The sequence below is a fragment of the Numenius arquata genome, chromosome 25 (assembly GCF_964106895.1).
Source record: "Numenius arquata chromosome 25, bNumArq3.hap1.1, whole genome shotgun sequence".
In the NCBI taxonomy this organism is placed as follows: Eukaryota; Metazoa; Chordata; class Aves; order Charadriiformes; family Scolopacidae; genus Numenius; species Numenius arquata.
In genome coordinates, this window is record NC_133600.1 from 4,310,162 (window position 1) to 4,335,428 (window position 25,267).

General features: G+C 44.8%; 2 protein-coding genes across 4 annotated transcripts in view; both read left to right on the forward strand.

The window, feature by feature from the left end:
* Positions 1 to 11,650, forward strand: part of MYO9B (myosin IXB) — a 34,043-nt gene extending 22,393 nt beyond the window's left edge. The window contains 18 exon segments of the mRNA XM_074164002.1: positions 382 to 1,335; positions 1,879 to 1,945; positions 2,334 to 2,464; positions 2,865 to 3,022; positions 3,154 to 3,344; positions 3,812 to 3,910; positions 4,424 to 4,600; positions 5,095 to 5,136; positions 5,670 to 5,781; positions 5,957 to 6,027; positions 6,492 to 6,684; positions 7,010 to 7,138; positions 7,755 to 7,860; positions 8,237 to 8,368; positions 8,889 to 9,012; positions 10,059 to 10,198; positions 10,479 to 10,627; positions 10,760 to 11,650. Of these exon segments, the coding sequence (XP_074020103.1) occupies positions 382 to 1,335; positions 1,879 to 1,945; positions 2,334 to 2,464; positions 2,865 to 3,022; positions 3,154 to 3,344; positions 3,812 to 3,910; positions 4,424 to 4,600; positions 5,095 to 5,136; positions 5,670 to 5,781; positions 5,957 to 6,027; positions 6,492 to 6,684; positions 7,010 to 7,138; positions 7,755 to 7,860; positions 8,237 to 8,368; positions 8,889 to 9,012; positions 10,059 to 10,198; positions 10,479 to 10,627; positions 10,760 to 11,199 (3,415 nt within the window). The 3' untranslated portion in view covers positions 11,200 to 11,650.
* Positions 11,651 to 12,299: 649 nt separating this feature from the next.
* USE1 (unconventional SNARE in the ER 1) lies at positions 12,300 to 17,540 on the forward strand. 3 transcript variants are annotated; one of them, XM_074163764.1, is made up of 8 exons: positions 12,364 to 12,469; positions 12,660 to 12,709; positions 13,070 to 13,148; positions 13,683 to 13,835; positions 14,071 to 14,089; positions 14,806 to 14,836; positions 15,063 to 15,225; positions 15,456 to 17,540. In XM_074163764.1, the coding sequence occupies exons 1-8, from the start codon at positions 12,368 to 12,370 to the stop codon at positions 15,636 to 15,638; spliced, it is 780 nt and encodes a 259-aa protein (XP_074019865.1). In that variant the 5' UTR covers positions 12,364 to 12,367; the 3' UTR covers positions 15,639 to 17,540. The 3 variants fall into 3 exon arrangements, with proteins under 3 accessions (XP_074019866.1, XP_074019865.1, XP_074019867.1); XM_074163765.1 differs by lacking the exon at positions 14,071 to 14,089 and having other exon boundaries at positions 12,300 to 12,469; positions 13,683 to 13,848; XM_074163766.1 differs by lacking the exon at positions 14,071 to 14,089 and having other exon boundaries at positions 13,683 to 13,839.
* The last annotated feature ends 7,727 nt before the right edge of the window (positions 17,541 to 25,267 follow it).

A 25,267-nucleotide genomic window follows, 5' to 3' on the forward strand; every position in this document is an offset into this window, starting at 1 on the left:
AGAGGAGACGCATGATATGAAAATGTGCATTTTTAACCGCTTAGCTACTCAGCTTCACCTGCTGAGCTCAGTTTCTGTGTGATATGTTGACTTAATAAACAAAGATAATTATTACTGTGTGATACTGCGGTTGGTATCAACTGGCTACTGGTGTGTGGGAACTGGTTAAGCCCTCAGTACCTGAGAGTTATTCAGCAGAGCCGCACTGGTGCGTGCCGGTCTGAATAAGTCACTGGTCTCCATGCAGTCACACTGGGACTGTAAGTCTATTTGTACTTGGTGTCTGTGTCACTATTTAAGCTGCATTTAAACAGTTGGGTATACTCTTCTTGACCGCTGTGCATTAAATATTTGCGTTTTCATCTTACAAATTCTTAACAGGTTTCAGAAAATGGCAATGGAAAAGCAGAAAGCTGAGGAAGAGCAGAGAGAAATGCAGGAAGATCGAGACAGAGAGAAGGATGAGAGCAAGGACGAGCTCAGTGAACCAGCAGCAGATCAGTTGCCTCCGAAACACGAGTCAGAGGTGGATCAAGCTGTTGCGGACAGAGATCAAACTCCAAATGAGCAAGCAGAAAACCTGAGCTCATCTGAAAAAGCCACGTTACCCCAGAAGAACGTGACAGAGGGCTCGGAGAAAGTCACAAACAGCCGGGAGAAACGTGAATCTCGCCGGCAGAGGGGGCTGGAACATAACGAGTTACAGAATAAGCATGTCCTGTTTTCCTTCGAAGGACCGTCTTTACTGTGCCACGAGGAACAGACCTCTTCTGAAGAGGCCCTGGAAGTGGTTCCAGCGCCAAAGGAATCCACGGCACAAGATCCTGTCCTTCAAGGCAGCAGCGAGGGAGAGAGAAGTCCAAGTGAAGAAAAAGCTCTTTCTGACACATCACCATCAAGTGAGATAAGAGAAAGCAGTTCTATTCCTGAGCAATCACCTGTATCAGAAGGGGAAAAAGCAGATGATAAGACAATTGATAGAATGAAAACACAAGGGAACCAAAATAACCAGATAAAAGGCAGCCAAAGCTTTAACTGCCCCGAAAGGCCAACAAATCTTGCACTGAATCTTCATAATACGCTGTCTGCTACTGGGAGCTTTCAAACTCCAGCTGAATGCTGGGCAGATAAAAACAAACGTCAGAAGGCAACCAAAGACCTGGATAGTCCCACTTCTTCCCTAATCCAGAGATACGTGGATGACCCGGGGAAACTGAAGTACAAGAGAGAGAAGTGGAAAGGGAAGAGACAGTCCGATGCCAGTCAGAATGAGATGCTGAGTCAGTCTTTGGATGAAAGAACACGCGTGGATAAGTCTCCTCAGGATCAGCTAGAGTAAGGGCAGCTTCCTAATTATTTTGGCTTTTTCAGAAAACAGATATCTGTAATATTTAAAAATAGATGGAGAACTCCTCATAGCCTGTACATCTGGCCACGTTACGGGAGAAAACAGAGCTATGAACAATTGCTGCTTTTTCTTGGCTCTCAGTCCCCAGTCCTGCAGTTGAATCTGTGTGGGTAGAATGTTTTCAGAAGCAAACAAAAGATACAAAGCCTGCCTTGCTGAATGAAAACAGAGAGTCAGTTAACTTAGAGTCTGGAGTTTATTTTCATGTGTCTTTGGTCCACTGAGAACAAGATTTTAGTGACCTGCAGTTTGCAAGCATCATCTCTGATATGGCAGGAAATCTGACATACCCCTTTTTTTTTTTTCACTTCTCCAGTACATTTTGCATTTAAAAGTGAGTTGTGAGAGTTGATCAGGATTCTCTTTCAGATGTAACATTGATACGTGGGTTATTTAAAAGATGGTAAATATTAAGAGGCTACAGACTTCTACAAAATATATAATCTGAAACTAATCTTGTACCTTTGCAGAAAGAAGGGGAATTCATCTTCGTTAAGTGATCTCTCAACACTTGCCCAGTCTGTGGCCATGAATCAGGTACTGATGCTATTGTGCATATTTATGCTTAATTATTCTTGTTTATAAATTTGAAAGATTTGTGAATAATTGGTTATAGCATGTTCTGTGTGCCTGTGTTCCTTCCAGGTTCATTTATTTTGGGGGAGGGAGGGGAGGCTCTATCCATGTAAAAAAAAAATTCATTAGCAAATATTATACAACAATTTGAAAACTTAATTTTAATAAATGGACCCTTGATCAAAGCATTAAATATATTTGGATCTTATATTAGTAAGCTAGTATCTATTGGGTAAACTGTTTTGTCTTGATGAAGCAAACTGTTTTCACCATTCTAGTTTTAAAAGCATTTAAAGAATCTATTTCACTCAATACGTAGCTTTTTGACTCCTCATTCTCTCTATTTTAGCAATCACCAGATACGATTGAAGAAGAAAAAGGCAATAAGAAATATCCTGTGCAGAAGAAGCCCAGTGACCTCTTACCTACCTCGGATGCAGTTGTTTCCATGCAGCCAGCAAGTCAGCAAATAGATACCAAGTATGTATTTTGTGTGGGACCGGCCTGCCTTTAAGAAAACGAAAATAAAAAGGAGATTTCCCACATTTCCTTGGCCATCTCCCCCAGCTTCTGACATTGGGCAGCTTGGGGACTTCCTGAGCCAGAAATGATGTCTTGGCTGAGTGATGGCTTGTCTCTGTGGATGCTGAAGGTAGTGCTTTAATCTAGTAAATATCGGAATGTCCATTTGTGCCTTCACGCTGTCGTTTCTTTTTTTTCTGCTGCTCAGTTTTTCTGCAGGTTGGACCTTAGAGTAAATATGCACAATAGAGGTTAATGAGATTGCGGGTGTTAGCTGTGCTGTTAAAAGAGCCTTTTCTTGTAGCAGAGCCAGCTGCCATTTCTAATGTGACAAACTTGTATCTGCTTTTATGTTCAGGTCTGCTTTTAAAAGTCCTTTGCGTAGGCTTTTAGGGAAAAAGCCAGACAAGAAGATTCCAAAGGAGAGTCCTGATGTGATTGAGGAAGGAGATGGCCTCTCCCTTGCATCTTGTATTCTCTTTCCAGAAACAGGAGGAACCCAGAAAGTGTCAGAAGGTGAGTTACTGTGACTGAATTCCCAGCTTGCAAATATCATCTTTCTGTAATGTTTTGCATGGCTGCTGAGGAAACTAATACTGAAGAATTCAGTCATCCTAATTTAATATACAAATTAATTTCTTTCCCAGCGTCTTCTGGACAGCCAAGTCGTCTCCAGGCAGGGGAGCGCCATGTGAAAGAGAGTAGTAAAACAAAAAAGAACCGTACTATAAAGATCAGCAAGATCTCAAGTGTGTCTCAGAACTGGCGAGCTCCCATGGTCCGTGAGATTGCAAATGCCAATGAACTGAAACATCTTGATGAGTTCCTCCTAAACAAGGTAAAAGACACTCAACTATGATAAAATTCAGGTCTATGCTCACTGTTTGTGTGGAGTTTTAAAGGCTACTTCTCTAGGTGCAAGTTTGTATTATGATTTAAAGCAAAGGGGAATGCATTTGGTAGCTTGACTGAATTAGGTCTATATTAAGGTCCTTCCTATTCCTTTAAGTCTCTGAATGTGTTGTATTACATTAAATCCTTCTGGCAGTCAAGTTAGCTCTTCATTTGTTTACAAACAAGTGAGCAGCAAAAGTTGTATTAAAAAAAAAAAAGCATGAGCTGGAAGGAAACAGAGGTCTCTAGAGCCTACCTACACGACCCCTATTTTTATATTGTCACAGCGCATAAAGAAATGTTCTAAATAATTGGAATGGTCACAGGTTACTAAGCCCAGCAACTGAATCTTAACACTAGTTGGATGTTCTGGTTTTAATGAAATTTGATGCAGATGTATTTGCCTTCTAGATCAATGACTTGCGCTCCCAGAAGTCTGGTGTCGAATGTTTGTTTTTTGAAGCCACAGAGAAGTTTAGAGGAAACATCAAGACCATGTACTCTGCTCCTGTAAGTAGTAAGTCTTAGTAAATTAAAAAGTTCATAGGTAAGAAATGAATACAAGGTGAAGTTTAAATGCTTGACCTGCAGCTCTTTTAACAAAGCAATTCATCAGTTTTTAGCATAGAATTCACAGCTGAATGTTAGACTCAAAAAAAGAACATTTTACAGTTGTGCTGTAACCTTAAGCAGGCTGCTTTGCTTCCCTTTTCTCATTCACTCAGCCGTAACTTATTTTTAGAAATGGATGGATTTTGCTGTCTTCAGCCTCTTCATGCTGCTGTGTTTAAACACCAGAGAGAGGTGCCAAATGCTTTTCCAGTATTCTTACAACACCGCCCCGTCTCTGCCAAGTGCCCTTCTACAGTGGAGTAGGGAAGTGTGTTAAATTGTTTCTGTCACAGGCTGTTATCTTTTACTTTAACCAGGAGCGTACTTTCTTACGTCTGAACTTAAACACGTACAAATCTGAAACTGTATTCAAAAAGACTGTCTTCTGAATTATGTTTGTTCCTTCTCTAGAATGGGCAAATCCACGTTGGCTACAAAGACCTGGTGGAAAATTACCAGCTTCTAGTTACAAATCTGGCCAAAAAAAGGGAAGAGAAAGAAGTGAAGCTGGTTTTGAATCTCTTCCAATCCCTTCTGGATGAATTCATCAGAGGATATACAAAAAAAGAGGAATCTGAGCAGCCCAAGGTATAAAACTTCCTCTGTTACTGGCTTAGGGGGGGATTAAACAATGTTACTCTCCCAGGATAAGGAACTTGTGGTACCTCAGAAACGTTTTCTGTAGCACTCTTCCATTACTTGGGAAACACTTTCCATACACGAATCGTGTGTATAACAAATTCTGAACACTGATACACCTTTTGGTGATTGTTCATTATTTAACTTACCGTTAACATTTTCAGAATCTTAAAGCATTTGTGCGTTTTCTTTGGTGAAAACTTAAGAGTTCTCTGAAGGTTTTAGAGCTGGAATTGCTTTGTCACCTGGCAGTGAGCTCAGCTGATTTTTAGGAAGTTGACAGGGTGAGCTCAGAAACTCTCGTACCAAGCTGAAGGTGCAGTATAGTGTCTCAGAATGTCTGGAGGTGAAGTAGAGTCTGGGAAACTGAATAGGAAAAAAAAAAAAAGGGAATGGAATGTCTGAATATCAAAGAGTAACACCAGTTCTGTACTCCACTGCAGCAAACCAAAGCCCAGAAGAAGAAACGAAAACAAGATCGTGCAGTAAGTACTTTTCTTTTTGCAGTAAGTCCTCAGTTGTACTGACAGAACACAGAGAAAAACACTCTTGAAAAAGTTTACTGTTGTACTGAAGTTCCTTTTTACTTTGCGTGCAAAATCACTTGCTGCTTTTATAAAGATGTGACACAATATAAAACCGGTTTTCCATAAATCAAAGATCTTGCTCCTGCAGTGATAGGTGGTACTCCACCATTGTCCATCCCATCTCTTAGAACCTAATGGCTTTCTCGGTAATGGGACTGTTTAAAAGAAAACAACTACTAAATATTAATAATAAACTATAGCTAATATATTTCACGGATGAACTTTAACTAAGGTGGCAAGTCAATTATGAAATGACCCAGCAAACCCAACTGCCTTAAGATAGGGTGAAATTGGGTTTCAGGGTCAAAGCCATCAGTTGTAATTGTAAAATAAAAGTGGAAAATCTAAGATAGGGTAGGTAGTTTTATTAAAAATAATAATACTAAAAAGGCAAAAAAAAATCCCATGAGTTTCTTCCTGTCTCCCACCAGATTGAAGAACACAATGGCCACGTGTTCACAAACTACCAAGTGAGCATACGGCAGTCGTGTGAGCACTGCTCCTCCTACATCTGGCCCATGGAAAAGGCCTGTCTCTGCAGCGGTGAGTGACAACACCTCATTCTGCCCACTCAGGCTACAGTATGTGCAGATGCCTTGTAACTTCGGTGCTACAGGTTGGGCTTAGTGAGGAGGTTGTGCAGGTTGTATGAATAAGACAAGATCCTTAACGTTTTAGTGTGATTTGGAATACTTGTAACAATTGCTCCTTTCTCTAGTTTGCAAGTTGACTTGTCACAAGAAATGCATGTCGAAAATCCAGAGCAGCTGCACATCCTGTGGAAAAAAGGTAAGAACTGTAGATCTGGGACCAGTACTGTGGTACCATAAGGGATGCATGCAAAAATGCTGCCTTTTTTTTCCTCAGCAAATGAACAGCGGATGTTCAGGCACTGAATAAAAATTGCTTAAAGAGTTAAGTTCCCATCTCTGTCTGTGTATAGTCAGAGCCAGGCCCTGCAGTTGCAGAAACAGAATGTTCTTCTAAAAGGTGATAATCGAGCTAATTTGGGAGCTAATTTAGAGTATGTGTGCTGCGTTGGACAAACTGTTAAAGAAATCCTTCAATGTGTACCACAAAGTTTCTTATTGCTGTAGCTCAGGAAATCTGCGTTATGATGAAAGGCTTGTAACAAGCTACAATAAAACACGCGGGTCTTGTTTCTGGAAGCATAAGCTAATTGTAGCATGAAACAACGCAATTTTCTAGCTTGGGAGCGGGTATTCACGGTGCTTGACCTGTATCAATTCCAGAATGAACAAGATGCAGAACCACGTCATTTCGGAGTGTGTGTGAGTTCCCTGACCAGCGAGAGAAACTCCGTCCCCATTGTCATGGAGAAGCTGCTGGAGTACGTGGAGATGCACGGCCTCTACACAGAAGGCATTTACAGGAAATCGGGATCAGCGAATCGTATGAAGGAGCTGAAGCAGTTGCTGCAAGCAGGTCAGGCAGTGTTGTCTGCCCTTCTGACTTCCTTGCATGATACCAGTTTTCCCTGCAATTCTCTGAAAGTATCTGGCACTTCTTAGTGTTTTAAATCCAGCTTTTTGGTGGCCATGCAGGCTGTAGTGGTTTTTTTGGCTGGAAAAAGCTGCTTAGTACCTAGAAGACTATCAGAAGTTTTTTTTTTTCCTCTGTTTTTTTTCCTTTTGAATCGCCATTTGGATTCAGTAAACAGGAGATTTGAGCTTTTCTAATCTTAGTTCGTTGGGATCCCATTGTGTACTTCAAAGGAATGAAGTGCTCTAAATAAAACATTTCTTTTCAGATCCAAACTCAGTGAAACTGGAGAATTACCCCATTCACACTATTACGGGCATCCTTAAGCAATGGCTACGGGAATTACCAGATCCACTGATGACATCTGCGCAGTACAATGATTTCCTCCGAGCTGTAGGTAGGTTTAGAAATGTTGAAAGCAATGTTTTTTCTTTAATTCATTATGTCCTTGGGGAAAGAAACTGTAAGGTGCTCATGCTGGCTAAACAGCTTCCTTCAGTTCACTTACAGCGATGATTTTAAGCATTTTACGTAAAACACTTCAGGAAATTTCTCCTCAAGATACTTGACCTTGTTTCAGAATTCCTTTATTATTTTTTGTAGCATAATGTCACTATACAACCGTCCTTTCTAAAAACAGTAAGCATGTGAGTGGGTTTCCTTCCATACAGGTTTTTTTCATATTGATGTTCTGAACCAGATCTAGATATCCAGATATCTCAAATCTTTAGATTCATTTTACTTCAGTGGGATTAAGGCACCCCAAATACTACTGGAGATCTTCATGTGTCCCTTGATGATTGCTAAGGTCAGCAGCATCTGGAAAAGTGCAGTGCCATGAGGGGTACTTTAACATCCAGTTAGAACAATTGGTAAATGGAATGACGGTGTGACTTCTAAGAATGAATTCTCTCTCTGCTGCAGACAGTTTGAGACAATGTCAGAAGGCACTTGGCAGTTTTCTACTGGCGTTGCCCAGGGCTTATGATCTTGTGCTTTTTCCTTTTCTACAGAACTACCAGAAAAACAGGAGCAACTCTGTGCCATTTACAGTGTCCTTGAACAGCTGCCACAAGCAAATCATAATACCTTGGAGCGACTCATCTTCCATCTGGTCAAGTAATGACTTCATTTATTTCATTTGGAGAGAAGCCCCGTGTGACTTTGTAAAGGGGCTGCTCTTATCCAAGGGACTTGGGAGTTTTCCAAGTGGCCCTCTGGACATAGGGAAAAGGGATTTTTAAAGAGGAGGCATTCAATCACCAGACATGCTTTGAGAGGCTACCAAACAAGCTTAACCTGGGTTAAACTGCGTGAAACTTTGCTTAGTAGGTGTGAAATCATTTTAAAACTTCTTTGAACTGCTACATGCTTAGTACCCTAGAGGCCTCCTTACGTGTTATTGGGAACTCTGGCAAAGTTTGATCAGATTGCTTGTATTCTAGCAAGATTCGCTTAATTTTCTTTTTTTTTTTTCTTGAACGTTGAATTTCAGAGTGGCTTTGATAGAAGATGTCAACCGTATGTCACCCAATGCCTTGGCCATTGTTTTTGCTCCGTGCCTCTTGCGCTGTCCTGATACCTCTGACCCTTTAACCAGCATGAAGGATGTTTCAAAAACAACCATGTGAGTTTTACCAGTCTGCTGCAAAACAGGACTTTGAAATATGACAGAAGGCCAGTACTACTCCCTGCTTTTGTTACAGCCTTATTCATATCGAGCTGAGAAAACTGAGGGTTAAGAGTTGCTAAATTCTGGCTGCAGGCTCATTCTGTATCTACCAGTCTGTGCCAGCACAGGAAAGACAGGTAGAAGCAGCAGAAAGCCATTAGTGGCCACGGTAATGTCTGTTTGCTTACTGTTGCTGCGTACAGTCAGCGTGGGAGGTTCAGGGTATCCCAGGAAGAATATTTGCCATTACCTGTAACAGTCTGTCCTGTTTTGCGTGCCGTGTTGGACTCTTCACCCTGTTCCCATGCAGTGTTACCCCCTGTAAGGTGTGCACGGAGCCACTTCGGTCGCCTGCCATCCATGTGCGCGTGTGGCAAACACCTCCAAGCCAGGAGAGGCATTTCATCCCCCCCTGGTTGTCCCCAGAGCGTTTATAGCATGAGGCTGCTCAATAAACTTTTGCCCTTTTGTCCAGGTGTGTAGAGATGCTCATAAAGGAACAGATAAGGAAGTACAAGATAAAAATGGATGAAATAAATCAGCTGGAAGCAGCCGAGAGCATCGCTTTTCGACGACTCTCATTGCTTCGGCAGAATACGGTAAGTGTTGAAATAAACCACAGAATGGCACTGTCGAGCAGAAAACATCCCACCAGTTTCTTGGGAAGGGATGTGCTCCTTATTTATCCTGTCCATCCCATCCATTAAATCAAAGATCAATTGCAAGATAAGAAGAAAAGGGATTTGGACTTGCCCCAAAACTGTAGGTAGGAGCTATATGTACAGCTGCACTGGAGTCTGATTGATAAACAAAGGGCACAGGGGTGGGGACCTGCTCTTTATGGTCAAAATCTATTTTCAATCTATGGTCAAAATCTATTTTCCCATATAATTCAACCAGTGGAACTAAGTTTGCTGAGTCTCTTACATGGCAAAGGAGTTCCTTCACTCCAGAGATGGATGGTGGACAAAAATATGCTGCGTTCTATTAGGGCAAATACACTTTGTTTTTACTGATTAAAACAAACCAAACTGTCTGATCAGAAGCCACATTATAGTGAATTTGGTCTTCATCTCTCTCTAGCTCTGGCCTCTAAAACTTGGGTTTTCTTCCCCTTACGAGGGGATGCGGGTACGTACACTGTCTGTGTTAAGAGTGCATGGTTTTTTTTTCTTAACGGTACTATTGCATGACTAGAATACTTACTTACGTGTATTGTAACTTTGGTTTTAAATACTCTTTTGAACAATCAAAACCGCATGTATTGGTGCATCGTTCTCCCCAGGCTGCATGCAGGGCTGCCGGCCCCTTCTGTCACCACTCTGGTATTTTATAGACATTCTGAATGTAGCTTGTATTGGATGTAATAATATTACTTATAAGCGACTACTAAAACTAAGCTGAGGGTGGTGAATCAAATTACTATGCTTCAAAAAAGGTAATAAAACCCCAGAAATCAGGTGAATAGAAAGATTTCTATTACTTTTTAAAACATTTGTATGGGTCACTAACAGCTCTTCACCAATTCCATCGGCCCTTCATTTAGCCTCCTCATTTGTCTTCCACCCTGCATCTTAGTCGAAAGTCAAGACTTTTGTGTAGCTTCTTATGACCCAGAAGCGTTACACATGAATTTGCCTTGCAGAGTAAAAGCTCACAGGTCAAAGGAAGTGAGAGCGGCAACTCAGAACTGGACTCACTGCATGAAGAAGAGGAAGTTTCTGAAGCCGATAATCGGGAAAAGGAGATTCTCATTGATCGCATACAGTCGATAAAGGAAGAAAAGTAAGTCACAGCTTTGAAAACCCTTTATCTCTCTGTAGGTTGTGCCCTTTGCAGTTGGAGGTAATACTGATAGGAAGGAAGTATGGTTTTTTGTCCAAAATGATCTAGCTAATTCTGTCAGCCTTTATGAAGGTGGAAAGGAAAATGCAAAGGACTAGCTGAGAGAAGATACCATGAGAATCAATTATTATATTAATACCTCTGAAATATGTGCTACATAAAGTTGCTTGTAGCAGAGATACTGTCTTTCCAGAGTGCTAAAATCTCTGTTTTGTTGTAGGGAAGATATAACTTACCGGTTACCTGAGCTTGATCAGCGAGGCTCTGATGAGGAAAACGTGGACTCCGAGACCTCGGCGAGCACAGAGAGCCTGCTGGAAGATAGAACAGGACGGATGGATACCGAAGGTCAGTATTAAGGTAGTGTGTGTTTTTTTTTTATATTCTACATCTTTTGCTGCGTACAGCCAGGTGACCAGATGTTCTCTGGTCGCAGGTGCTTGTAATCAAGCTACATTTTTCTGCGTGCTTTCAGTATCTAAGTATCTTGTTTCTTTAAAGCAATTATCGGACCGCACTGCAGTGCTCGGAGCTCCGGTATGCCTGCCAAAGACATCTGCAAAGTGCCTTCTCTTTTGCAAAGCTCTTCAAGTTCTTCCTCTGCATCCCTGCCTTCAAGACACAGATCATTCTTAACGCTGCCCAAGATGAAAGTGCCCCGTCGAACTCCAGTGATGCCAACAGCAAACATAAAACTTCCTCCTGGGATTTTCAAATGTACAGAATCCCAGGGCAGGATCCTGGCTAACGAAGAGTCTCAGATAACGGTGAGACGAAGGGAGCAGCCAGCGAGGCGAACTGATAAAATCCACTCTGTCTACATTGCACAAGGGTCTGCACTGGCCCACGCTCAGGAACTCGTGGACGAATACGAACCCACAGCAAAAGTCAAACGGAGGTTTTCGGACCCTTTCTCTCACATTCCCTGTATAGAGAAGTGAAATACTTAAGCTGTCTGGACTTTTTTTTTTTTTAAGTCGACTGCAGCTTTGGCTTTAACCCTTTGAAGGCCGTGAACTGGTTCATGTTCTCTTAAGTGGCTGCTGGGAAGGCAGCCGGGAAATGTACAGTACTGTAAGGGTTAAGCAAGGTTGTTTAAAACAGATACTCTTCACTTTAAATTAAAACCCTGCAAAGAAAGTAGAACGTAAAACTTAATGTTGAGCGTACAGGAAAAAAAAAGTCCCCTGATTCTGCTGCCGTGCCTTTTTCCATTTGCCTTATGATGGACTCTTAATGGGACCAACAGTGAGTTTGGGTCAATGTGTGTTGCCTTAATTTTTTTTTTTTTATGTTTTTATGACAACTTTCTGTGTGGTTTACAGAACTGTTAATGTTGTAATAGCCTTAACTGAGACCAAAATATATAAAAACGTTTATTAATACATTGCACTTTTTAAAAATACATGTGTTAGTTTATCAATGAGTGCCTCGTCTGATGAACGATTTCTTTGGAAGGAAGCCATTAATCGGAATCGCGAATCTTTGTCAGTACTTCATGAAGCATTGGGGCCAAACCCACGCTGTCACCTCAGAGCGTTTTGGTGCTTTTGGAGCAAACGGAGCCATAGTGCTGGAGGCATGTGCTGTGTGGAGCTGCCTCAGCCTCCCCCGGCTCCGCATCTGTGAGGTGAAACCCCTGAGGGCCAGGTGCCAGCTTGCCTAAGACGTTCTGAAGCAGCAGGCTCTAGGCGAGGGGTAATGGCTTCAAGCTAGAAGAGAGTAGATTTAGATTAGGCATCTGGAAGAAAGTTTTTACTACGAGAGTGATCTTTAAGGTCCCTTCCAACATAAACCATTCTACGATTCCCAGAACTGGTCTGAAATCCCAGCTCTCTGGGCCCCGCTCCATGTTGAAGGGAAGGAAGAGCACGGCTCGGGCAGTCCTTATCGCTGCCTCCGGGGCTGTGGCGGTGCCACCCCAAAACTGCTGCAGCAGCCCGGCGCAACGGCCGTCCCTGTGCGGGTTGGGTTTGATTTTAGGGTGTTTTTTAAATAAAGCTACTCCAGCCCTCCCAGCGCCTCCCGCCCCGCCCCACGCCCCGCCCCAAGATGGCGCCCGCCGCCCGGAAGTGGCCCTGAGGCAGCTTCCGCTGGCCGCCGTCCGCCATGGCGGCGACGCGGCTGGAGCTCAACCTGATGCGGCTCTTGAGCCGGTGCGAGGCGCTGGCGGCGGAGCGGCGGGACCCCGAGGAGTGGCGGCTGGAGAAGGTGAGGCGCGGCCCGGGACCCTTTTGCCCCTCCGTCCCCGCAAGCAACGCGGTTCGGCCCCTCGAAATAACCTGAGGCAGCGAGTGCTGTGGAGTTAAAACTCCAACCTCCCTCCGAGCCGTGCAGCAGCCTCTGCCAGACAGGATATTTCTCCTTAATGCTGTGGATTAACAGCTTTTTTTCTCCTTAGTATGTGGCCGCTCTTGAGGACATGCTCCGAGAGCTGAAGAAGCAGTCCAGGTGAGTGGCTCTGAGGGCCTGGGGCGGGCGGGCGGCCTTGGTGGTTCCCTTAGTCTCCTACCTGTAAGACACAGCCCACAGACTCCACAGGAGAGCGTACGCTTCCCTCTGAAATATATTTTGGGGAGGGAGAAGCTGTGCCCGAGGAGCTGTGTGTTCTCAGGGACATTTCCCTTCACGTCGGCTCGTGCCCCGGGGCTGTCAGCATCGCCCTGCCTTGGAAAAGGCAATTTCCAAGCGTCTTCCTACCCGGAGCCTAATTCTGTTAAAAGGTGCTTCTTTGAAGAACCAGGGGTTAGTTTATAATAGAAAATACTGATAACTTCTGTTTTTCATTCTGTTGTTTTTCAATTCCAATAGCAAGCCCGCCCCAGAACTGCTGAATGAATACTCTCGCAAAGTGGACTTCCTAAAGGGACTTCTAGAAGCAGAAAAGTTGGTAAGATCTATAAGTTCAGCTTGAAAAGGCTTAAGTGTTCCCTGATTATATTCACCTCACTGCCTGGTTCCTATGCTTGCCTTTATCTTACATCTCAAAGTAACACTTGTTAAAATCTTGTCAGGCAGTTCTTGTAAAAACATCAATAAATATATTGGATTTTTGTATTTTGTTAAAAGGGGGTATTGCGTGAAATCTGAAAATTCTTTCTCCCTTTTCAAAAGCAAAGTCCATCTTGCCCTACGTCCTTCTCACTTTGACATGAGATACAGGGGTGGGTACTGTCCTTTAGGCTTGATGCCTCTTGGACGGTACCACGTGCATCTGGAGAGCTATGAAATGCTAATAAGCTGTACCCTAATTAGTGTGGGTACTAATTGGTTTTTTGCTGTATGCAGTTAATGCTGCTGTTGAGACTGCTGTTTGGGACGCAGCTGTGGAAGTGCTCCCTGCGTCCTCGTTGGTCGCACACCCCCGTGGCCTCACCGCAGAATGCGATATTCATGACTTTTCGTTGCTTCTTCCTACTCACAGTCTTCATCAACTGAAAAGGCTCTGGCAAATCAGTTCTTGGCCCCTGGACGTACCCCTACAACAACCAAAGAGAGAACCCCAGCTACTAAAACAGTTCATCTGCAGACAAAGGCTCGTTGCACAGGCAAGATGAGGAGTGAGCTGCTTGGTACAGTATGTTTTGGCGGTGCTGCTGCTTTTTTACTGCTATTTTATAGATTGTCTCTTGTTGCATTCAGCTGCCTTTGGTGGCTGCGCCTCAGATGCCTCCTGGGCTGGGTGGGGAGTCACCTTTTTTGGGTTTGGATAGTCTAAGTACTGGGCACAGACACTGTTCTAGGCCTGGAGGTGTGTTTTTTATCACTGGCCCTTTGTAATCTTCCTTTTTCTTTTTCTTTCTGCCTCCCAGGACCCCTTGGCTATCGATGGTAAGTTTAATCTGTTGTTTTCTCTAACTTTAGTTAACCTGAGTCTTACAGGCAGAGAAAGAGGAAGGTCAGGTATTAGAGATTGGCCAAAGGGTACTCTTAATTTAGTGGCTCACTTCTTTTCAAGGTGGCAGATTTTAAAAGCAAAGCAAACAAAAAACCCTAAATGTTGCTACCACTGGGGTAGCAGGGACTTGCAGGAACCCATTTTTCTAGAATTCGTACAGAAACAGACATTCTAATTATAGAATTAGCAAAGACAATTTATTGTTGCTCCTGTTCTCTTCTGCTCTTGAGTAAATCATGTGATTTTAGACGCCTGGAGTAGGCGTTGTTCAGTTCCTCTTAAATATACAGCCGTGTTATTCATGTAGGGAACTGGTAGGAATTAATTTGTGGTTTCCATAGCTACTGTTAGAGTGGCTGGAGCTGGGCCAATCTAACGTGTCCTGAAAGAGAACACCGAGACACACGGGCTTAAACCGTGCCCTCAGGGATATGATTCATCTGTTTGTTTTTTTTTTTCTCTCCACGATATGTTTGCTGTTAGGTGTTGTCTTTTCCCCTGTGGAAAGCAGGTAGGCATTTGAAATTCGTATTCCCTGGGGTAGAGAGCCAAGTAGGATTTGGACATCTGAAAATCCCTTACAGAATAATTGTTCAGCCTATGATTGCATTTAGAGCACGCTAAAACACAAATTTAACTCTTTTTCCAGATTCTGAGGAGTTAAACGTAAGGAAGAGGAAGTAAGTCAAAATTTCTCATTCTGATGCTGAGTGTTTTGGGAACTGCTTTCCCAACGACCTTTAAGTCACAGCTGGACTTCCATTTGGGCGATAGAAACCTAAATATAATGACTTCGGCTGATTTAACTGCTCTTGTCTTGTCAGAGTCACAGAGTCTGGGGGTATCTTGGGAGGTCAACCCACAGGGAAGTACAAACCCCAAATTTTCTTCCTTATCCTCTTGCAGAGGCCTCGCACCCGATGAGAAGCAGTCGGCAGTCGAGCTGGACGCCGTGCTGCAGCACCACCAGGACATGCAGGAGAAGTTAGCTGAAGAAATGCTAAGTTTGGCTCGCAGTCTCAAAAACAACACTCTGGCGGCGCAGAACGTGATAAAACAAGATAACCAGGTAGCGCGTGTTAAAGTGCTAAACTCTCGATTTTTCAACCCGGAAGGGGAAAGTGCTGATATGTTAAATGCTGTTCCTGTGACTTGATTCCAGGTGAAATTATGGTGAGGAGACTGGGAGGCAACACCTGTCTGCTTCTGTAGTGCAACTGAACCTTTTCTCTGTTGGGAGAAATAGTGTTTAGGACTTTCAGATCCGAGTTTGAAACCTTTGTTCTCTCTGCTCCGCAGACGCTGTCACATTCTCTCAGGATGGCGGACCAGAACTTTGAGAAGCTCAAGGACGAATCTGACCGCTTGGAACAGCATGCGAAGAAATCGGTCAACTGGCTGCTGTGGATAATGTTAATTGTAGTTTGTTTTATATTCATCAGCATGATTCTCTTCATCAGAATTTTCCCCAAACTGAAATGATTTTATTTTTGTTAAGCTGTCAGAGTGCAGTTGGGAAGCTCAGCTGGTACGAGAACTGGCCCCAATGAATTTCTTTGCCACCTGTTGTGTCCTTAAAGAGGCTGCCCAAGGCCTGCCCTTCCATCTCTTTCTTGTGCAATCACTGGGGTCAGTGAAGGGTTTCATAGGGAAGGCTTCTACACTTGGATACTTGGTTACTTTTTTTACTTAATGAATATTGTTGTTTGTTGAGACAGACTACAACAACGGAAAACTGGCATAAAGATGGCACTATATGGGGAGCTGCTGCTGAGTTCCTTAGTGAGTAGCTCCAGCCCTGGTTTTAATGTGGCTGTGGCAAATGTTCCGACTCCTAAAAGGCGTTTACTCAATACAAACACAAGTAACAGTTGAAGTCTTACAATTTTTCCTGTCTTTACGGCTTTACTGTGCTGCAGTAGGTCCTTGCTGCCAACAGGATATTTAATTACAGTTCTGTACATACACAGCTGTAGGGTGTAGGAAGAGAATGCTGCCTTTGAGATGTTGGCTGGCTCAGATTCAGAGAGTATCAACAGGTAAAACTATTCTCGGGCTCACCTTTTTCCTCGAGTATTATTTAGGAATCTTCTGCAGTTCAGGCTTGCTATAGAAGAGCTGAAGTTGCTTGTTGCGATGTTTGTTTCCCTTTTTGTATGTGCGACTGTTCTCTCTCATTGTCTGTTATGTTGGTGCTGTTGCATCAAGAAAACACCGTGACCCCGGCCCCGCAGAATTGTACACACAGCACTCTCTATGGTATAGACCTCACCTGTACAAACATTTTTTCGCTGTAAATTGAGGGCAAAGGAAGCTGGGGTCTTCAAGACAGAAATAAAAAAAAAAAAAAAATTAAAATAAAATACTCAGGCTTTACCTTTTGAGACAAGTTACTCTGGTCAACAGCAGTCGTGTCACATCAGTGTTCTTAAGAGGTCACTACAATAAAGCAGAGAGGAAATAAATTGGAATGAATATTTTTAAAACGCTGCTACTGCTAGAAAAAATTAGAGCCTGCAGTAAAGCAAGGTTTTTTGTGACAACGTAAGAGCCATTTTTAAGTGCTTGTGATAAGCTAAGAGCAAACCATTCCAAATCGTTTCTGGAGCCTTACTCTGGAAAGTGGTGGTGGTGGTGAGGTGTGCGTGGTTTCCCACTGAGGAAGCGAGCAGCAGCAGATGACCCCAAGCGGTTTTTTACCATTTCTCTTGCTGTTTTGAACCACTAGATGGGGTGTTTTCGGCCTTTCTGGTGATCTCCGCAGCAGAGGAAGGTGGGGGGAAGAGCTGTTTGTCACAATTGGGTTCTTAGGAAAATCCAACTGCTTCTTTGAACGCATCCCAGAGTGGCAGGCTCCCTTTCAGAATTGTTCTTTGTTCTTTACAAAAACAGCTGTGTTAATGAAGACAGTTAACGTTTTTTACATAAAGTATTTTTGTTCATTTAAGAGGATGTTTGTAATTTAGTTTCCCATTCGTTTATGGATTATCAAATGTGTGATTATACTACAAAGTACGGCTTTTTCCTCTTAACTGCTCCTCTGTGTGACATGTTCATTCTGTTCGAGCAAATTTGTTACTTTATAGAAACGTATAGTTGTAGCAAACCGTTTATGGACGCTTCTGCTTTTCCCAGAAGTTTTTCTTCAACCGTAACGTTTGACATTTCACTGTGCTTCATCAGTCAATGGCTGTGTCACCAAATTATTTTTGAATTCTAATTGTTTACTACTTTCCCTGCAGGCGTTTCAGTCCTCTTAGAGCAGAGGTTGCATGTTGTGCTGGAATGGGGTTTGTGTGTGAGAGATTGGAACGATATAACATTAGTGCTTCATCAGCTATAAGATTTTCCCCTTTATTACTCGAAATAAATTTATTTTTTCCAGCTTGCAAAAGACTTGGTGCATCATTGCAGGCAAGCTTAAAGCTGAATTTTTGCTATCAGCCGTGTGTTGGCTGTAACTTTTTTGGCACTTTGACAAATTACGCGTTCAGTTGGAAAGACCTGAAAGGGAACTGGTTTGCCCCCAAGAAAATACCCACCCCCTCCAAGTCAACAGCAATTCCTTTACGAAGAAGCCTGCTGGGGAATCGGTTCAGAAACGCTTTGCTATTTAACTTTGACCGCTGACATTTCATGGGTGTTTGTTATTTTGAGGGATGAGCTGCCAGAACCGAGATTGAATCCTGTAAAACTACTGACACCTTTTGTGCTGCCTGGCGTGACCGCTGAGCACAGTGCCTCCAGCGCCGCGCTGCTGCTACCTCTCACCCCCTGGAAGAATGTTACCTTCTGCCCTGGCAAACCGAAGGGATTAATTGCCTCAGTGGCCGGCAATCTCCCTGCACGCAATGGCTGCTTTGTCGATTGGCAGTTGCAGCCTTTGGTTTTTCTTGAGTTCATTTAATAATTACAGCCATTCAAAATCGCTTTGAAGACGGGTGCAGGGAGTATTTAGAATAAACAATCACTCGAGGCTTCGTGACGTTTCGTAGATGGGGTGACAGATTTTATTTGTGACTAATGTTTGGTGGTGGTTGTACGATCTGCCGCTTTACCCCTCGGCTCCCTTCCCGTAGCGCCGGGGCTCGGATGGGCTTCTCTCTGCAGAATAATGTTATATATAGAAATCGCTTTCTGTGAGAGTTGCAAACATTGTGAAGTGAGAATTGCCTAACTTTCCCCAAAGCTTGGGAAATCCAGATGGAGAGATGTTTATCAGGCATAGGGCTGGGCCTCGGTTGGCTTCTTGGCAGGCTCCCTACTTTCAGACAGCAAGTTAAAAAAAATAATTTAAAAAGTCTTTTGGAGGCTTGGGTAACGTGAGGGCGGTGAATGCACCATTTCCAAGCCTGGCAGCACCAGTAACTGTGCGTCAGTCTGAGCTTCGCTGGCAAACATCCTTGGTGACAGAGACTCCTTGTATTATAATACTTAACGTTTAAGCGGTGTTCTCAGCTTAATCTCAGCTGGATTTGATGTTTTGGGAGGATTTTTACGGCAGCTAGGCTGTCGGTGAGGGTGTGTGGATGGCGGGAGCTGTAATACGGTGGCTCCTGGGTAATCTCAGCTCGTTTGGGGCGCGTTTCTCAGGCTTTACTTTGCAAAGCCTCTGTCTGTCACACGTCATAGGCTGTGAGCGGCTTTCCAGGACCGGCAGCGATTCTGCCAAAAAGGGGGTATCTTGTAAAAGGGTGAAAACGATGGGAGTGGAGAGACCGGGCTCCTGCTTCCGACTGTTCACCATCTGATACCAGACAGTGTCACCTCCATTCCCGTTGTCTCCTGTAAACCTGACGTGAAACCTCAGAATCAAAGTCTTGTGATTAATAGCTACAAGCATGAAAAAAACGTTAACCATGATAATACAGCAGATAGGAGCCGAAAATAATAATAATAATAATAATAATAATAATAATAATAATAATAATAATCCCATTTCTTGGTTTACAGCAGGGTGCTGATGCCGTTCCGGAGCCCTACAGCGCGGGGCTGGCTGGTGGCTCTTGTCCTGATGTGCCACGCTGGTGTGTGCTCGCCGTGTGTCCCCGCTGAACGAGAGTGACATTAAAACCCTGCTTGGCTTAAATCAATACCACCTGCCACATGACACCGCCGTGACATTTCTGGCATGAGCGCTACCTCCCAATAGGAGATGGAAGTGGGAAGCGGCAGCAGTTGGTGAATAATGGATCAGATATGCCTGATTTGTAACATTTGCAGAGAAAGGGCGGGTCTCCCAGCTACAGAACAAACTGGTTATCAAAACGGGAACTAGAAGTTCCGTGTCGTTCAAAATGCGAAACGTGAGATAAAGCGGCGCGGAGCGTAGGGTTAGGGTGTGCTGAACTCCCCCGTGGCGACCAGGGGGCTGTCCTGTCCCCCCACGGCTGCCTCCGGATCAACAAAACCGTGTGTTAATGTAAAGAAATAAAAAAAAAAAAACAGATAAAGGAGAAGAGGGGGGGGGTAGGAGTGGTGAGCTGTGGATGAGAAATGGTGTATCGTAGAGTGGATTGGGTTGGAAGGGACCCTAAAGACCACCCCATCCCACCCCCTGCCCTGGGCAGGGACACCTCCCACCAGACCAGGTTGCTCCAAGCCCCCTCCAACCTGGCCTTGAACCCCTCCAGGGATGGGGCAGCCACAGCTTCTCTGGGCAACCTGGGCCAGGCTCTCACCACCCTCACAGCAAAGAATTCCTTCCCCAGATCTCACATAAATCTCCCCTCTTTCAGTGTCAAACCCTTCCCCTCCTCCTAGGGCTCCCCTCCCTGACCAAGAGTCCCCTCCCCAGCTTTCCTGGAGCCCCTTTAGGGACTGGAAGGGGCTCTAAGGTCTCCCTGGAGCCTTCTCTTCTCCAGGCTGAACCCCCCCAACTCTCTCAGCCTGTCCTCACAGCAGAGGGGCTCCAGCCCTCGCAGCATCTCCAGGGACCTTCTCTGGCCCCAGAGGTCCAACAGGGGGACCTGGGTCCCAGGTCCAACAGGTCCGTGTCCTGTTGGTTGCCCAGGGCACGGTGTGCCCATACTGTGCCTTCAAGAGTGACGCTGCTGTGGCTGCTGATAGAGAAGAGCGTGCCTGGCAGCGGCAGGGAAGGTCGGGCAAACTCGACAGGGGGTGGGCTTCCACGAGAAGCTGTAGGTCAGAATGGTGGATGTAGGAGGCTGGGGAGGTTTGAAGGCCACGGATCTGGCTGGTTGTTTCACAGCCGGGCCCTGCTTGCTAGAGACAGGTTGGGAACGCCGACTGTCGGGTGGTTCTTGTAGCAACACAGGAAAATCTTGGTTCTTTCGAGTTGAAAAGTTTGATGCTGAATGAGAACAGAAATGTTCTGACGAGGAATGGAAAGTAAGTTGCAGTTGCCTCTGTGACATCCAAAATCTAAACCGAACAAACCCAGAAACTGGACAAAAAAAGATAAAACGAGGCAGCGCTGTGGTAGGCCATGGAGAGCTGTTATTTCCTTTGCATCCCTCATCTCCAGTTTCTTTGAACTACGTGTGGCAGAGAGATGCCCTCTGCCATTTTCACCTCGGGCAAGGGTTGGATTTGCTCATGTAACAATAGAATTCTCCAGAAGGATCTGACAGTGTTTCCTGTTTCAACAGTAGGAAATGGGGACTTCTGTCCTTAGCACGTCAAGTGACCGGATCTTCATCCTCTGAGCTTTCTCCCATCGAGAAGGGAGCAGTCACTTATCGGATTTGGTGTGGACGGAAGGAAGGGTAAGAAAAGAACTTTGTCAGTCCATGACGTGAAATATTTTATATTAAGAGATTTGGCAAATGGTTCTGTGTGACTCCAAACAGAATGAGATAAATTTTCCAAGGTCAGCTCTTCTGTACTCCCGGCTTTAGGTTTAGTCACCGAGAAGTCAGTTCTGTAACCTTTGCAGCGACATCCTGCCGGTGATGCAGGGACCAGGCTATTGTTGGCTTCTACAGCATCTTCAAAGGACAGGAGGCTGGATAACGTGCGTACTGCACGGTGAGAAACTTGGGAGCGGGAAAGTATGTGAGGCAAATCAATAAAAATAGAGCAACCTGAGCAACGGGGTAACTGTTCCCCAGGCAGTTGCAATTGGGAAGAAAAGGCCGTATGGAACGATGGATGAAGCAGAAAGTGAGAATTCCGAGTCTCGGCTCAGCCTTCTCATTTGCTGTGTGGCTTTGGCTCAATGAACTGGTTTTCAGCTGGTTTGTTCTTAAAACAGAATTACGACCGATGAACCTTCTTGGTGTAAAGCTGTAAAGCTCCTTTTGGGCACAAAGCTTCGTGTTCCTTGAATATTGCCGGACTGACTCATGAATGTGGAACTTTACTTTTGTATGGTTAAAAAAACAAACCCCAAACCCACCCACCCATGTGTGTTTGGTTCCAGCCTGTATTTCATGAAAGATACATTTCATTTTCAAGAGATGAAGCTTTCAGCGAGCGCAGTGTCTCAATGACTGGAGACCCAAGCTCTCTTCTGTCCACGCGCGGTTGTGTCAATACAAGGACGTGACTGCGCTCCGAGTGTGACGTGGAAACACTGCTGGATTCAGCATCCCCACATTGCTGCGGAGAGCGGGCCCTGGAGATAAGGCTTTGAGGAACTCCATTCTTGGTGCCGAAACAGCTCGGTCTGTCTGAGCTTTGTTAACTTGAGCAGGGCAAAGCTAAATGAAAACAAGGATAAAGCTGAGAGTTTCAGCCCCTTCAGAAGGTAGGGAGTAACATCAGGCTGGTTTACAAAGTCATCTTCTGCACCCGCTCATGCAAAGGTGGTTCCTCCTGTGGGGATGTTGCTGCCTGGGGTGGGCTTCCAAGGACTTCGGTTCCTAGGAGCATGGATCTGGAGGAGCTGGGATCCGATCAGGAAGTCCACTTAGGTTGGTTTCACGTGGAGGCGTTTGTAGGGCAGAGCAGCATGACTCCGTGTTTCCAGTCCCGCAGAGAAGGAAGGTTGTGGCACAGCTCCAGGAGGATTTTTCAGCCCCTGTGGGCTACAACAGACCAGTGCCCACAGAACGCCAAAAAAACTAGTGTGAGGTTTGGGCCCCAACATTTTTTTGGGGGGTGACAATATCTGTCAAAGTCCTTCTTCAGGACTCGAAGCCCTGCCAGGTGTGCAGTGTAAAAGGAACTTAATCTGAAACAGCTTTGGGCATAAGAATAGCATGCCCATAGCACTAGGCTATTTTAACCTTTATGTTCCTGTGTATTTACATTAATGAGAGAAGAATAAGGGCCTGTGTTTGTTTATTTTCAAACAGTGAACTCCTTGTTTGGAGAGCACTGACCCTACAGACATTGTGCACCTTTTATAAGGAGGCACTAGACATACGGCTTTAAATTGCTGTTTCTCTGGCATTTTTGTACCCTTTTAGTCTGTCCTGTGATTCTTGGCAGCTGTGAAGCAACCGGAGAGCAAAGATGAATCCGTGGGACTGCTCTTGTTTTGGATTTTGAAAGGAATACGGCTTTTGATGGGGTCTGTAAATTCACTGTGTTATGCTGTGAGGCATTGCTTTCGTACCGTCTACTGTATAGCACTTTTACTGTGGATTACCTCAGCTCAAATGCCAAAGATGACAAAAGCTGAGGTGTGTTTTCATGAAAACACCCCAGTGGGGGACCAGCTCTGAAAGTACAATAAAAATTTTGTCACGCTTATTTTCTAAATAGTTTCAGGAGGAAAAGGATCCCTGCCTTCCAAACGCGCTGAGCGTTCTCTAGGCACACATCCTTACCTGGCTCATGCTGTTTGTACGTTTTTATAAATGTTCTCCTATGAGAAATACCCTTCAGCAGGCGTCTGCTGTTCAGGTATATAACTGTAGATAATTTTCTGCGTCAAAGAGGAAAAAAATGTTAAAGGTTAGAAAACAGAATATTATTTCAAAGTTCCATACCCGTGTTCCTTGCCTTCCCTGGGAGTGGGTACTTAACGAGATTTATTGAAGTCAGGAACGGACCAAAACCAAAAAAATAAGTCTTTGTGAGGTCAAATAGGTAGATACCCTCTATTTCAAGCCTCTCTGTATTGATTTTCTTGGGAGGATTCAGAAATGAACCCCAGAAGTTTGCAAGCGTCACAGTTCAGAGCAGACACTTGTCACTGCTTAATTACAAGTTAATTTAACCAAACCATGAAACATCTGCGGAGGGGAGAAAGAAACGTGAATGCTGTTGAAGAAAGGAGTCATATTTAAGATATCAAGCTAGTGATTTTAGTAGTTTCTCGAATGAGAAATTAGAGAAGAGCCTGCAATGCAGCTATTAGGGGGAAAAAAAATGAGTAAGCAGGTGCTGGCTTAGTTTCTTAGCGCCCACATTGCTGCTGCTGGATTATCTGATTGCAAAGCCAGTGTACTGTAGCGTGCTGAGCGGGAGCGTATGCGAAAGATGCTGGAAAGATTGCACCCTGATGTTCTTCATCGGTAATTAGAAACTAAAAATAGTGGTTTAGGGAAAGATAATAAATCTGTAGCCTTTAATCCTCCTGTGCCAATCTGTAAGGTGATATCATTATTACATGGAAGGCAACGAGAACAGAAGTGAGTAAGCAAAAGGAGGTTGCTATTACAGTCACGTTACACATTCCACATAGCCCAGGCTCTCGGGATGATGTTTGGCTCTGTCTGTTTTATGCAAGGTCTGTAGTCATAAAGCTGGTTAATCTGCAAGCAGAGAACACAGAGTTTTGTTGTTTATTTCCATTCCTTAACTGCCCTTACTTCCTGAAGCGCTCTGAAGAGAAAGGAGTTAGGTTCCGAGTCTCTCTTCACTCGTGAGTTGTTGGCAGGAGCACATTTGAGAAAACGGCAGCAAGAAACAGAAATGGGGGCGGAATTCATTCCCGTGGTGGCAGTTCTGATGCACCAACGGGCTGAATCAACAGCTCCTGTGCTGGGCAGACACACGTCGTCTTTTGCTGTAATGACAGAGAAGGCATCCCCACCTCAGCAGGGCCTTTCATCTAAGCATTTAAACAGTTTGCAAACGCTAAGTTATCATTCCGCAGGTACCATCCCAGCTGACACTGCTCACGCTCGGGGGATTTAGTCGAATCAGGCCATCGGCCTTACCCCATCCAACTGGGAAACCTCAAAGACCGTCACCAAAATAGATGTGATGGCACGGACCAGTCCTCCGCCCATTCCCAACCGTGTAACATCCCCGTGACAACCGCAGCCCTTCCTGAAATGGGAAAGTAACACAAAGTATTTAAAATAGCGCAAACTCTCTTAATGCAATTCCGTGTCCAGAAAAGGGAGCCGATGCTAAGGGACCTGCTGGGAGCCGCTGCCCCGCTCAGCAGGAAACGAGATACAAAAGTGAGATTTGTTGTAAGTCGAAGAAGATGGGGGAAAGATTTGAAAGAGGAACGTCTATTTCTGAGTTAAAAAAAGCTTTATTCCAGCAGTTTATAATTCAATGTCTTGCAGAAATGGGTGAAAGCAAGTGCCAGATAAAATTACTGGAAGTTGCCAGGAAACGTACCGTCACGGCTTAGCACGACTACAAGGCAGAGATGATTAAAAATGGAGAAAAAGGCACCAAATGCTGAATCCCACTAGAAAAAGCTAGAAATTCGAAGTGGCTGTTTGGACTGGGCTTTTTGATACTGAACACGGTACCGTTTAGTAGGAGATACCGCCTGTCAAGGGAGTCTCTGGGGCAAAATTCTTCAGAGAGAGGGTTGTCAAACATTGGAAGAGGCTGCCCCGGGGAAGCGGTGGAGTCGCCATCCCTGGGGGTATTTGAAAGAGGGGCAGACGTGGTGCTGAGGGACACGGTTGCGCAGTGTTGGGTGGATGGTTGGACTCGATGATCTCGCAAGTCCCTTCCAAGCTGGGCGATTCTATGATTCTAAAGGTTTTACCGGGAGGAGGGGGACCGCGGGCTGCCCCATCCCCTCCCGGGACCCGCGGGTACAGAGCCCCTCCGCTCCTCCCTTTGACTGGCTCAAAGCCACCGAGGCCACCAGCCCCCCGGGGCGGCTCTGTGACCCCCCCAAGAGCGGCTGTGACAGCAGGAGCCATGCCGGCCGCCCGGGCGGGCTCTGCCCGGCCTCAGCGGGGCCGGCCCCGGCAGGTGGATGCCGCCGCCGCCGCTCCTCC

Bases quoted from the DNA above. Each gene is read 5' to 3' on its own strand.
- USE1 (XM_074163764.1), top strand. From the start codon at position 12,368: ATGGCGGCGACGCGGCTGGAGCTCAACCTGATGCGGCTCTTGAGCCGG. The intron at 13,149-13,682 runs GTAAGATCTATA...TCCTACTCACAG, and splicing joins TTCTAGAAGCAGAAAAGTTG to TCTTCATCAACTGAAAAGGC. The intron at 14,837-15,062 runs GTAAGTCAAAAT...ATCCTCTTGCAG, and splicing joins TTAAACGTAAGGAAGAGGAA to AGGCCTCGCACCCGATGAGA.